General features: G+C 54.3%; 6 protein-coding genes across 10 annotated transcripts; 2 read left to right on the forward strand and 4 right to left on the reverse strand.

Annotated features, from left to right (window-relative positions):
- Positions 1-52: 52 nt before the first annotated feature.
- On the reverse strand, positions 53-2,872 carry H310_07297 (hypothetical protein). 3 transcript variants are annotated; one of them, XM_008872666.1, is made up of 10 exons: positions 2,801-2,866; positions 2,528-2,739; positions 2,275-2,476; positions 1,862-2,224; positions 1,651-1,809; positions 1,053-1,594; positions 853-991; positions 477-808; positions 291-429; positions 53-242 (listed from the first exon to the last, which is right to left on the reverse strand). In XM_008872666.1, the coding sequence occupies exons 2-10, from the start codon at positions 2,647-2,649 to the stop codon at positions 75-77; spliced, it is 2,166 nt and encodes a 721-aa protein (XP_008870888.1). In that variant the 5' UTR covers positions 2,650-2,739; positions 2,801-2,866; the 3' UTR covers positions 53-74. The 3 variants fall into 3 exon arrangements, with proteins under 3 accessions (XP_008870888.1, XP_008870887.1, XP_008870889.1); XM_008872665.1 differs by having other exon boundaries at positions 2,528-2,872; XM_008872667.1 differs by having other exon boundaries at positions 477-991.
- Positions 2,855-3,722, reverse strand: H310_07298 (hypothetical protein). Its single transcript, XM_008872668.1, has 5 exons — positions 3,640-3,722; positions 3,478-3,573; positions 3,345-3,422; positions 3,211-3,288; positions 2,855-3,143 (listed from the first exon to the last, which is right to left on the reverse strand). The coding sequence occupies exons 1-5, from the start codon at positions 3,658-3,660 to the stop codon at positions 2,973-2,975; spliced, it is 444 nt and encodes a 147-aa protein (XP_008870890.1). The 5' UTR covers positions 3,661-3,722; the 3' UTR covers positions 2,855-2,972.
- Positions 3,723-4,081: 359 nt separating this feature from the next.
- H310_07299 (hypothetical protein) lies at positions 4,082-7,335 on the reverse strand. Of its 3 annotated transcripts, XM_008872669.1 has the most exons (5): positions 6,253-7,335; positions 5,567-6,201; positions 4,791-5,494; positions 4,531-4,735; positions 4,082-4,467 (listed from the first exon to the last, which is right to left on the reverse strand). In XM_008872669.1, the coding sequence occupies exons 1-5, from the start codon at positions 7,292-7,294 to the stop codon at positions 4,237-4,239; spliced, it is 2,817 nt and encodes a 938-aa protein (XP_008870891.1). In that variant the 5' UTR covers positions 7,295-7,335; the 3' UTR covers positions 4,082-4,236. The 3 variants fall into 3 exon arrangements, with proteins under 3 accessions (XP_008870891.1, XP_008870892.1, XP_008870893.1); XM_008872670.1 differs by having other exon boundaries at positions 4,082-4,735; XM_008872671.1 differs by lacking the exons at positions 4,082-4,467; positions 4,531-4,735 and having other exon boundaries at positions 4,767-5,494.
- Positions 7,336-7,579: 244 nt separating this feature from the next.
- H310_07300 (hypothetical protein) lies at positions 7,580-10,295 on the forward strand. Its single transcript, XM_008872672.1, has 3 exons — positions 7,580-7,978; positions 8,041-8,231; positions 8,284-10,295. Exons 1-3 carry the CDS (start codon positions 7,593-7,595, stop codon positions 8,475-8,477), a joined length of 771 nt encoding a protein of 256 aa, XP_008870894.1. The 5' UTR covers positions 7,580-7,592; the 3' UTR covers positions 8,478-10,295.
- On the reverse strand, positions 8,508-10,409 carry H310_07301 (hypothetical protein). Its single transcript, XM_008872673.1, has one exon. It carries the CDS (start codon positions 10,400-10,402, stop codon positions 8,549-8,551), a length of 1,854 nt encoding a protein of 617 aa, XP_008870895.1. The 5' UTR covers positions 10,403-10,409; the 3' UTR covers positions 8,508-8,548.
- Positions 10,410-10,869: 460 nt separating this feature from the next.
- Positions 10,870-12,297, forward strand: H310_07302 (AGC protein kinase). Its single transcript, XM_008872674.1, has one exon. It carries the CDS (start codon positions 10,918-10,920, stop codon positions 12,235-12,237), a length of 1,320 nt encoding a protein of 439 aa, XP_008870896.1. The 5' UTR covers positions 10,870-10,917; the 3' UTR covers positions 12,238-12,297.
- The last annotated feature ends 304 nt before the right edge of the window (positions 12,298-12,601 follow it).

Genomic DNA, 12,601 nt, shown 5'->3' on the forward strand with positions numbered 1-12,601 from the left:
CGCCTCCGCCATATCGCGTACGTTCACTGCGATCTGTTGTAAGCATATCGAACACAACAAAGACGAGGACAATTCTATTCTATATCTGCCAGGAGCTCTTCGACCAGTGTGACAAAGTGAGGAGAAATTTGCTCGATCTCGCGCTCGGACGCGCTCGGCGCATGCACCTTCAAAAGCGCAGAAATCGCCCCGTCCGGCCGCGAAATCGACAGCTCGACAAAAAAGAGCCACTTGACGTGCACCTAGTACACACTCCAGTGAGGCTTCGCCGGAGGGGACGTCTTTCTTACCAATTCCGCGTAAAAGAAAAACTTGTCCATCGATTCCATCGACCCACTCGCCAAACAAAACAAGTGTTTCGATTGAAACTGGGCGATCACGCTGTCCATCCCGATCAACTCGCGCCCGTCAGGGTCTTCCAGCTCGGAACTACACCAAACAACTCCATGAACACACGTCGACGAGAGGCATCGTACATGGGAATGGCGCCGAGATAGAGCGCTTCAAACGAGGCAGGGTCGAGGCCAGGGTACGGCAGCAACGACGCGACAAACGATGGGGATTCTTCCACCACGGCCGCGGCTGACAGCGGCGCAGTCGTCGCAGCGCTTGACCTGCGCAGCAACGCGGCCAAGCGCGGGTGGTTGACCTCGTAGCAAGGGGCGAGACACTCTTTGAACAACTTGATAAATAACAGATGCCCGTCGTCGTAGAGCAGCCCGAGCTCAATCCACTTGAACGTTGCCGACATCTCGCCAACGCTCTCGATCACTTGAATCTCGACCATAAATATCGTCCCATTCGATGCCTACACGTGTAAAGTGTCCACCTCCATATGATGGCTTGGCGAACCTGCTCAGCGTAGTAGTAAAATTTGTGGACGCCGCCGACGCGACCGCTGGCTAGAATCTTGACGTGCGGCAGATACGTCACGCAGAGCTCCATGAGGTCCGTGTGAAACGACGGCACGGTGTCGACGGCCCATTCCTCCCTGCCGCCATGGTCAGTTCCACAGTGATGTCATCGTTTTACCAAGCAGGGGGGGCACTTACGACGCACTGGCACTTTGCCACAAGTTTTCAAAGTCCTGGGGATCCATGGACGGAGAGGTCAAGAAGCCGGAAGGCACGTCGAGAGCAACCGCATCATCCTCAACAACTTCTTCGTCTGCTTGAAGTTCTTCCGCATCGTGGCCACCGGACGTCGAGAGAAATCCGAAGGCCGACGGCGCGGAATCTGCTGTCGACTCTATAAAGTTGAACCCCGACGACTGGGCTGGTTCGTCTTCCTTCTCTTCTTCAGAGTCCTCCTGGTACTCCACCGACGTGGCTTCAATTGCCGAAACGAACAGGCGTTTGCCTTCGTTACTGAGTACGCGTTCACGTTGTTGCTGTGCTGTCGCGGGTTGAATGGCCGCGACGGGCGGCACGTACGGGATGACAGGCGGCTCGTATGGGACTTCCTCCTCGACGGCCGCTCCAGGAGGGGCATACCCCCCACGTTCGCCTTCCGGTTCGTCGTCGTCGTCTTCGCTGTCAACAGAGTTTTTGTGGGGTCCGCTTTCCAGCCTGGCTTCGGCAATCACTTGCAGAATCTACTCGCCACAAGATGAAGCATGCTCTTCAAGATCAAGACGGCAGCGGGACTTACCTTGCGGGCGTTCAAGTTGTTTTGAGACACTTGAACAATCGTGCTCAGGTTGTCTTCAAATGCGTCCAGGCCAATGTGGTCCTCGAGCAACGCGAGCACGACGCGATGGGCATTGCTCGAGTTCACCCGCACCTTTTCCACGAGCAAGTATGCGACTTCCTGCATGCAACGTCGGACGCATCAAATGGCAGCGCCGCAAGAATTGATGTACCTCGACATGCTCGTCGTCCAGCTCCGACACTTGGATCGTAAATTCCTTGATGCCGTCGTCCGTCAGCCGGCGCGAGCAGATCGTTTGCACGAGTTTTACTGTCATGTCCGAGCATTTTTTCGGGGCTGGTGGCGACTTCTTGGTTGACGATCCATCCTTGGCAAAGAAGGACGGGAGCGACAGACGGCGCCACGTGCGCTTGGGCGCTTGACTCAACCCCTTTGGATCCACACCCTTGAGCACGTACGTACGACAGCTCTGGCCAAACGTGACGATATCGCCTTCATGCAACAGGGTCGGGTCGTGCGGTGGAATCTTGGACTTGCCAACAAACGTGCCATGCCGAGACATGAGGTCCACGAGCTAGACATGTCGACGATGACGACGAAAAACACAATGAACCTACGACGTACGTAGACACCACCCTTGGCACAATGCACAATCGCGGCATGCTTGCGGGAAATCGACGGGTTGGCCAAGACAAAGTCGCTGCCGTCTTGCTCCCGGCCAAATATGCTCATGAGCTTCTTGCCCAGTTCACACACACCGCACGTTTTCGACGCACGCATCACATCAAAGCGCACGGCAGAGCTCGCTTCGCTCGGGTAGACAATCCTACGAGACCATGGCATGCCATTGTCGACGGAAGACCACGGGAAGACGTACCAATCGGGAGGTTGAAACGTCATGGCGTACGTTGTGACAGCCCCTCCCGCTGCCCTCGTCGTAGCCGCACTGTCCCGCGAGAATTCGTCTTCGTTTGACGAGGGTTGCGACTGAAGGACCATGGTTGCCGCTGATGGCCTGCCCGTACGCGATTGTTTTGAAACCAATGTGGCAAAGAGACTGGGCCATTGGAAAAGCTCGTATTGCAGGTTCTGAGGTGCATTTTAATTCCGGTATTCAATTTCACGTAGTTCAGTCAAGATAATAAAATACATGGGACTGCGGCAAGATCGCGGCAGAGATGTTCACGCGAGGGGTGGCACACGATGGTGTACATAAGGCGTTGGGTTGTTGGGAATTAAGAGCGACGCGTTCTACTTGCAACAACATGCACGTGGGCAAGCGGTCGATCGGGATAGTGTGGATCGTCGGCGAGAATGCGTGATTACGAAGCAAAGTCCTTGGTCCACTTTCGGGCCGTGTCGTTGAACACATCACGGTTCCCATGGAGCAGCTTTGCAATCTCCGGCTCCAACGGATTGTCTGCGTCAGGTTGCTCCAGCATTTGCTTTAGGGCTGTCAAACAGTGCAGCACGTTCAATGTTGGGCCCCAGCTCTATCGAGGTAAGTCAACAGCACGATTAGGTTGTGGGTTCGCCATGAAAGCGATCGAGAATATTTACTTCGTTGATGATATCAGCGCAAATTTCACCGCTTTGAGACTTCACGTTCGGGTGATACACACGCGTCAAGAACTTTACCTAGCGAGAAACGTTGTGGATTGCTGCGTGGAGATCACTGTCCGGGGAAGGCATACCTTAGGAGCTTTGAAGGGGTACTCGGCAGGGAAGACGAGATCGATGCTGAACACCCCTCCGGCATACGGAGTGTTTTCCTGCAGACTTTGTGTGAGTAAGATGATCCCCAGCATGGAATGCCCGAAAACTTACTGGTCCAACCACCATGGCATTCCAATGCAAGAGATCGTCGTCGACTGGACCGACTGTGCACCACTCGGGAGAGTTTTTGTTGAACTCAGCAAGTTCCTACATATGGAAGTCCTTGTCACCATTCATTCTAAACCTCATCTTCATGACGGCTGCGCCATGTACCTTTGCCAATCGACGTGCCATGTCGGTGGGCTTGGTCGATCTGCTTCCTCTGGGAAATGGCTTATGGGGTTCGATTCGAGTTGGTCCGTTTCTCCGACGCCAGGAATCTCCGACAAACGATTGGCCAAAATAATCGGAATCAATGCATTTCATTGGTGGTTTGAATGAAATCCTGTGATTCGGAACTTTCCATTTTCCGACTCCAGGAATGTTCGAGATTGGTTGGTGCACGAAAGAGGTACGCGATTGGATTGGATAAAATACGTCCAATAGTCTGTGTCAATTGGCTGCAATTCATGATTATCCGAGACTCGTTTCACCGCTTGTGATTGGCTGGATTGAGTTGCACTCTTTGATTTGACTGGTTCAAAGATGATGGTCCTTCAGTTCTGATTGGCTCGATATCGCAATCGACATATCCTGCGCACACAGAAGCATGCACACAACAATCAGGCGGAGCGACAGGGCGGCAGCGATCTACGGCGGAGCGATGGACGCGGCGTGGTTAAATACAGAGTTCATTGAAGGGACGTGTCCTCATGTAGGAACGGTGGGGGTGGATGCTACTCTTCTATCGGTCTCTAACGTACTCTCCACCTACTTGAGGTGGGAAGGCTGGAGGTGGTGTCGATCTCTTTCTTGGGCTGTGACTGGTTCTGCCGCGTCGTTTGCGTCAACATCCGTGGCTTTCCAATTCTCACGATCGACTTCGGACGCGACCGACATGACAAAATCGCCGATCGTGAACTGGAGCACCCGATCGTCGCTGCTGACCTTTGGTTTTGTCGGGGCGACGTCGTAAAACAACACGTACGGTTGGTAGTGGTTCTACATATACACACCCTGTGTTTATTCACCGCCTCGAAATATCTCCACGCGACGAGAACGTACCTCGAGACAGGCGGCCTGCACGTCGCTCCAACGCGTCCCCACTCGCCGGACGACCGTGTCATTGAAGCTCAACCACTCCTGAGTCGCCGCCTTGTAGATGAACGCCATGTAGTGGTGGCCGAAGAAGCAATACATTGCCAGCAACGTTGCTTGGCCTTCATCGGGGCCTCCCAGTTGGCCATCCGCCACCATGTTCGGAAAAACTCTACCATATTGTCACATACGATCAGGCACGACCCAGCGTTTCTCTTGCTCCTCACCGGCCGAGCCGAACGGAACACTCCATCGCTGTCACGATCGACTTGAGTGTCGCCATGTTGGCCGAATTGTTTTTCCACGTCAGCCCGACCGTAAACACCCGTGGTACTTGCTTCAGCTGCAGACGGGACTCATACACTTTGTCGTGGCGGCAGGTGGTGCATTTTTTCGAGCTTCCAGCTGCTGCCCACACCGTTGCCAAGAGGTCGTCAAAGCGCTTCACCACAGCTTTGTTGGACACCTTGGACTTGTTCGCCGCGGATTCCTTGATCGCTTCCGTCGCCACGTGCAACATCATTGCATCGTACGGCGGGGTCGCCATCGACGTTTGGCACAGCGGGCACACGGCTTCTTCGCCGACCCATAGACCAAACACGCTATGGGCGAGGCAGTTGCATGGCGACGCCACCGACGACGACGCAAGGGCTTCGTGGAGGGACCGCAGGATCGTTTCATGTGCTTCGGCGGCGTCGTCCATCGAGCCAGCCTTGTACCGCTCTTCCGCGGCCGGAAGCGGCGAGGTGGAGATCGCGCTCAAGACCTTGCGCAACGAATCTGACGACACACCACCAGTCTTGTCACTTTCGCCATCCGCATCACTGGCGAGAAGGGCAAACACACTCGCCAGGGAGCAGTACACACACCGTCCATCGCCAGCACATTCGTGCGGCACCGCCGTAGTTTCGGTCCATCGCGATTGAAACGTCTATGCACGACGACCACGGCATTCAAGACAACAACAACGGCGTTTTCACTGAAAAGAGGATATCTGTCGTACCTCGAGGTGGAATAGCGCTTGCACGACGACGTTGAGAAAGCAATTGTTTTCCCCCGAGTCGTTGCGCAGCCCCTTTTCAGTCAGTGGGGGCAGCGTCAACGACAACGATTGCATCGGTTTCGCCTTCTTCTTCTTCTTCGTGCCTTTCCCACTGACGTCCGTCGGAGAAGCGACCGACGACTTGGACGTGGATCGTTGAATGGACACTGTAGAGGGCGGTTTGTCATCAAGAGGCGTCGTTTCAGCGAGAGCAGACGCCACGTTGGCATTTTCTTTGGACAAAGGTGCTGCAGAGACGACGGCGGGTACTTCAAAGGCAACAGAGGGCGCCGCATTGACATCAGCGTGAGCAAACGACGTCACAAGCTCCGACACGTCGTCAACGCAGCCTTGGAAAGAATCGGGAGGGGACGTGCGAGTTACAGGGGAGTTGTATGGTGGCTGGCCCAAGGCAGCAGGATCAGTTGGATATGGATGAGCGAAGTTATTGCGTGGTGTAGAGTGGTGATGCGGTTGAGGGTAGTTGTACATCTTAGCGGGGTGGGTTGAGGTTGCGTGGTGGTGCGGTGGAGGTGGCGGTGGCTGTTGTTGGGGGTGATACACTGCTGGTGCTGGAGGGGTGGCATACCTTTGTCCTGGTGCCATGAAGAATGAGAACGAAGACGCTGCCAAACCAAGGAGTTTACCTGGGTATTGGTAGTGCCCGTAAGAAGTGTCGTATGGATAGTAAGGAGCGCCGCCATACCCAGCTTGGGCCACACTTGGCCCTGGGTACACTTCCGATGGTTGCTGGTACTCGTAAGCGTCGTCCGAGCCCAGCGCAATGTGGTGGATGTTTGGATCGTAGCCATACCCAACATGATGCTGCGGAACCGGCGGCGGAGGGTAGTAGAAGGTTTGGTCCATCGGAGGGTACATAGTTCCTTGGTGAGTGTGACGAAGCATGTGAGGTGGATAGTAGAGGCCGTTCGCATCAGGGACTAATGCATGGACGAATGTGCAGTCATCGCCTTTGTGGCAATTCCCGTTCAACCAGTACTTGCATGTGCGAGGCTGGTGTTTCGAGTACGAAGAGTGATGATGCGAGCGACGGGAGGGACAGGATGGAGCAATGTGACCTTTGTCACCACAACGGTGGCACTTGACTTGTTCCATATTGTGCGACGACGAAGGAAGTGGAGCGGAGGATGGATGGCGGTGATGGCTCACCGTGTTCACATGGTTCGACTGCGGCGGTCGGTGATATGTGGCATCTTGAACTGGACGATGAAAAGAGTCGGAAGGAGATGGTTTGGGATACATAGAGGTTGGCGTGGGGACAGGATTGAGTGGAGTGGTGTTCGTTGGAGGAAGTGGAGGCAGCGGTGGATTGATAAGGTGTGGGTTGTAGTACCGTTTTCCACTACTGTTCCCATGCATGACATTAGGATTGTACGGTGGTTGGATGCTTGAATGCGATGACGACGGTGCTGCATAGTACGCACCACCACTGGCCGCGGGAGCATCGGCTTTCACCTTCGCAAGATATACGTCGCCGTGGTGTTGTTGGTGGTGGATATGACGTGGCGATGGGAGTTTATTCGACACTGCCGGATTGCCAGGAGGGTTGTACCCTCCATCCATCGTCGCTCCAGATGGTTGTGACTTAGCCGTGGAGAGTCCGCCAAGGTGGAATACATGGGTAGACGGCGGGTTCTTCGCGGCACGTCCGTCAAGAGTCTGCTCCATACTCCACTCCTCACGTCACCCGCGCAGACTCTGTGGCCACGCAATAAAATACAAATTTTATTGCCCAAATCCTCCATCACACGGTTGCCTTAGGAATATTTTATTCCGTGTGGCCAGATTCAACGGTTTATTTTTAATGTTCTTGTATGCTTCCGATTTAAAGCACGAAATCCCAATACACACTTCAAGTATAATATGATTTTTCGTTTTATTTGACCCCTGTCAACCAGCCCCCACATATTGAGTCCCCCGTTGAACCAATTGCGCACCCCATATCCAAAATATCACCGATATCAAGATGTCGCTTGCGAACCGTGTGGCATTGGTGACGGGTGCGGCCTCTGGCCTTGGACGCGCCACGGCGGAGCGCCTGGTGAAGGCTGGTGCTCAAGTCATTTTGTGCGACCTGCCAACCAGCGATGGGCAAAACGTGGCTCGTGCAATCGGGCCCAATGCCCACTTCAGCCCCACCGACGTCACTAACGAAGATCAAGTGACAGCCGCGTTGGACTTAGCCGAATCTGCCTTTGGCAAGAGCGTCGACATTGCCGTCAATTGTGCTGGTATTGCCGTTGCGGCTCGCACTGTGTCCAAGAAGGGCGCGCACCCTTTGTATCAATTTCAAAACGTTCTCAACGTCAACGTGTCGGGCACGTTCAACGTGATTCGTCTTGCTGCCGAGCGGTACCGACAAGCTCACATCTCTCGCTGATCACATTCCTAAATGTGCTTGCCTATTTGAACAGGATGTCCAAGTCGAAGGGTGATTCCACGGGCGAGCGCGGTGTAATCGTTAACACTGCCAGTATCGCTGCCTACGACGGTCAGATTGGCCAAGTTGCGTACGCTGCGTCCAAGGCCGCCATTGTCGGCATGACGCTGCCAATTGCGCGAGATCTGTCGAGCAGCGGTATTCGAATCAACACCATTGCTCCTGGTACAAGCCACGCACTACCTCCTCGACGGATTATAAACATGAAGTGTTGTAGGTCTCTTCCGCACGCCGCTTTTGGCAGGCTTGCCCGAACAAGTGCAGAATGAACTGGGCCAGACCGTGCCGTTCCCGAGCCGACTGGGCAAACCTGAAGAGTTTGCCCAGTTGGTGCAGAGCATCGTCGAGAACCGCATGTTGAACGGCGAAGTCATTCGTCTCGACGGCGCATTACGCATGCCGCCCAAGTAAACCATCCTTCCAAAAATGAACATGAATTGTTTTGCACACCGTGTTCACGCGTAAATATGAGTCTTGCCAACTTAAAACAGTCGATCGCGTGGCGCCAAATAAGGAATTTGCAGGACTCGACACGCACTTGCTTCGTCGTGTACCTGAGCGAGGAGGAGGTCCGCCCCGTACTTTGACAGCAACCATGTGTACCAGTCGTCAAAGGTGACAGGTGTGCTGTCGTCGACCTTTGCCATGGACGCTAGCAACGTGGACGCTACATACGATGCCGGCCCAGTAAAGTAGAGCATGGCAAAGCTCGCGGTTGGCTGGGTGTACACTTTCAGGTCCAGGAGGAGGCGGTGGGTTTTGAATCGAATGGGCGCGATCAACCGAGTTGCTGTCGCATGGTGGGTATCGCATTCGAGGACCTTGACGCGGGTTAAGAGGTCCACGATCGAGGAAACCGAGGCCGGGGTGACGGCCAACACGTCCAATACGGACACAAACATGCCCCCACGACGGAATGTACCCATCGGAATCACAGGGCACTTGAGCTTGGCCTGGAGACCGCGCAGTGCCACGTGCAATTCTTCTGCAGACGCGACGTGCCGAAAAAGAGCTTGGCTCGACTCACCATGGTCCGTTGTCGCGTCAAGATAATGCGGGATGAGGTCCCGCAACGATTCGCAATTGTGACTGCGGCCGTAAATTTGCATTGCACGGAGCTTATCCTTAATGTGAGGGAGGGACGTCTTGGCGGAGTTGCTCGCATCTGGCGGCGGGGCTGAGTAGAAGGTCGTCGTGTGCAAGATACTGGCAGAATGGGCGTGCCATTGCACTTGTAGATATTGCCAAACGGGCGTGCACACTCCAGGAAGAGTGTTTCCTCTGCTCAAGTAATGATCCAAATCGAACGACACTGTCGAGTCCGTCGAAGAGTTGAGATGGCGGTGCCAAAGCTCCATGAATACTCGGCGGGCCACCGTGCACGCGGTGCGAAGGTAAGAGGTCGATGAGGATGACGCTGTGTTGAGGAACAAGTCCAAAGCTTGAACATAGAACAAGAGTTGAGGGTGCCGAAGGTGCGGGTCGTGAAACCGGCATGGAGGGCCAACGAGCCAACATGGCATGATTTCGGCAAAGTGGTCAGTGTCGTAGTATTCGATTGGAACGGTACACGGAGGCGACTTGGGCTGAGGCTGGAGCAAGATGGTGGACGTCGAGGAGAATTGTGCTGGTGACGCCGATTTCTGCGTTGGCGGGGTCGATGTAAGTTCGTCAATTGGAGGGGTCGCTGGAACTGCAGGAAACGCAGCAAGGCTGTCGTTCATGCACAAGGTGGATGCGTCTCCGCCAAAGTCACGACTGTCGTTTTGGTGGAAAGAAATGGAGGGCACAATGGACGAGTCGTTGAATGACATGTCGACGGAAGAATCGGAGACCGTCTCCTCGTTGTGAGGAGTATGTGGTGTTTCAGAGAGAGAACGTGCTGTTGATATCGGAAGGGAGGGTGGTAGGTCATCGCTCATCCGTGTTTCAGGAACGATCTCCATCATGTCAGACGACTCCTTTTTTGGTGGCGATTCCGTACACGTCAATGCAGGACAAGTATCGCGAACGGACTCAGGGACAACATCACCGACGACTTGGGTCTGTGTGACAGGTAAGATGAGCGTTTGAGTTCGCGAGGAACATATATCCAGTGGCTCCGATCGGTATGGATCGTACGTGGAAACTTCGTGGTCATCGTCACCTCGCTGCGATTCCAAGTAAGAATGGATGGTGGCAAAGTGTGGGGTGGTTGCAATGAGCTCATCAAAAGCGTCGACAGCTTTTACCTTGGATCGCTTCGAAATGGCGTAGATCTTATCCAGGTCGCAGAAGAACTTGGACTGCCTAAATGGTGCCATGAGGCGTGTGTCCACGGCATTCTCGCTCTTCATGCACCCTCGACATCTAGTACTACTACGCATTCAATCCTCATGGTGCATAGTAGTACTAGTCGTTATGGATGTGTGGCGTCATTGTTTTCTTGGTTTCAGTATACAACGACCGCCGACAGACGTCTGGGGTTGCAAAGTATGGCGCGTCGCCTCCACGAACGAAACCACTTCGGAGTCGAGTACACATGCCATTGAGGCTGGCAACCCTAGTCGATAAACGGCGTCCCATTCAATGTGCAGGGGTCTACCCTTGGCCATCCCGATCGACTCGCAACCGTGCGACCATCATCCGCCAGGTTGCATCAACATTTCAGTCGCGATGGGCCAATCAGATGCGCGGAATTGCTAAAACAATCCCCCCGATCTACACTGGCCAATCCAAATCGAGCTTTTGCACATAAGGTCGTACGATTGGCTGATATCAGGAAGTCGGGCCTGATCGTGTTGTTCCAATCATAGGGATCTTTGCATGGCGGTCGGGTTCCAAACTCGATTCTTGCACCGAGCGAACGGCGATGGGCAACACTGAGTCTCAAGCAGCACCATCTCGCGGCAAAGCGCCGTCGTCTCGTGTCCGCACCCTCGTGGCGTACACGGCACGTCAGCCGAGGAAGCAACCTGCCTCGCCCTCGGCGGTAGTGGAACTCCCAAGCGTGTTCACACCACAGGGATTCCAGGTGCGCCGGGTCGAAAAGCTCTCGTTGGACGAAGATCGACACCCCATGCACTATAATCATCATTGCTCCCTCTCGCCAACATGCTCCGTGACGTCAAATGAATCCGCACCAGCCTCACCTGTGCAATCCGTTCGTGTCAGCGACTTTGAAAAGCTTAAGGTGATCGGAACAGGCTCGATGGGGCGAGTCCTCTTGGTGCGGAAAAAGAGAAGTCATCAACTCTTTGCGATGAAGGTGGTGTCGAAAGAAATGGCGAATGTCGACCAGATTTGGTCCGAGCGCGATGTCTTGGGTGGCACTGCGCACCCTGGACTCGTCCATCTCCACTGGGCATTCCAAAATCCTTCGAACCTCTTTCTCGTCATGGAGTACTGCCCAGGAGGCGAACTCTCAACGCATATTCAGAAAAGTTCTCGCGGATGCTTCACCGAAGCGACAGCGCGCTTCTACATCGCTCAACTGGTGTTGGCTTTGGAACATTTGCATCGGCATGGCATCGTGTATCGCGACCTCAAACCGGAGAACGTGCTCCTCACGGCGGATGGTCATGCAAAACTGGTGGACTTTGGCTTGGCCAAGTTTGGGATTCTCGAGCCCACTTATGGCACCAAGACAATGTGCGGCAGCTTCGAGTACCTCGCTCCAGAAGTTTGGGACGGCAAGGAGTACGGCACTGCTGTCGACTGGTGGTCGCTCGGCATTGTGTTGTTCGAAATGCTGACAGGCCTACCACCATGGTACAACTCCAATGCGTCGTTCACGTCCCCCGTCGCTTACGTCAAAGCGCGCTCGACTCCTCTCGATATCCCGAGTTACGTGTCCGTGGACGCAACCCACCTCATTCAGTCACTCTTGATCCCTCTTCCGAGCGCGCGACTCGGGTCCCAACGTGGCAGTGCGGAAGTGAAGGAGCATCCATTTTTCCACGAGTGCAACTGGTCGGCCATGGCACACGGCTCCATCCCGCCACCGATTTCTCCGTGCGAGTCGGAAGACACCATCCTGAATGCGACGAACTTCGACGACGAGTTCACGCGCATGTCGCTGGGACATCGCCTGAGCATGGAAGATTACAGCGATGCCGTCGACGGGTCGTGCGATGATGTGTTCGTCGGGTTCAATTTTGAAGCCCCCATGTCGACTGGCGCGTGCGCATGACGGCGCCCATCGTGATTGAAATGCAGTCCTATTTAATTCAGCTTTTTCCACGTTTGTGAAGTGATTGTTTTCGATGTACGTTCTCTCGGAATGTCTCAACATGTTCATGGTCAACCTCAACGATCTTAAAGACGTTCAGGATCGCCATGCCAACTGCATGCCAAAGCAATGTCCCCATGCCAGAAACACGAGCCCATGATCTCAGGTCCTCCATCTCCCAATACTATACTAGTAATGTATGAGCGCGCACTTCTATACAAACCATGCACACTTCTATCGAGAATAGATCAGTGTGTCAGCGAACTTAACTCGTGTGAATCATTGCTCACTCTCACTGCGCGTTGCAGCAACCGACGATGACCCC

The sequence above is a fragment of the Aphanomyces invadans genome (genome assembly GCF_000520115.1).
Source record: "Aphanomyces invadans strain NJM9701 unplaced genomic scaffold supercont1.13, whole genome shotgun sequence".
Lineage (NCBI taxonomy): Eukaryota > Oomycota > Saprolegniomycetes > Saprolegniales > Verrucalvaceae > Aphanomyces > Aphanomyces invadans.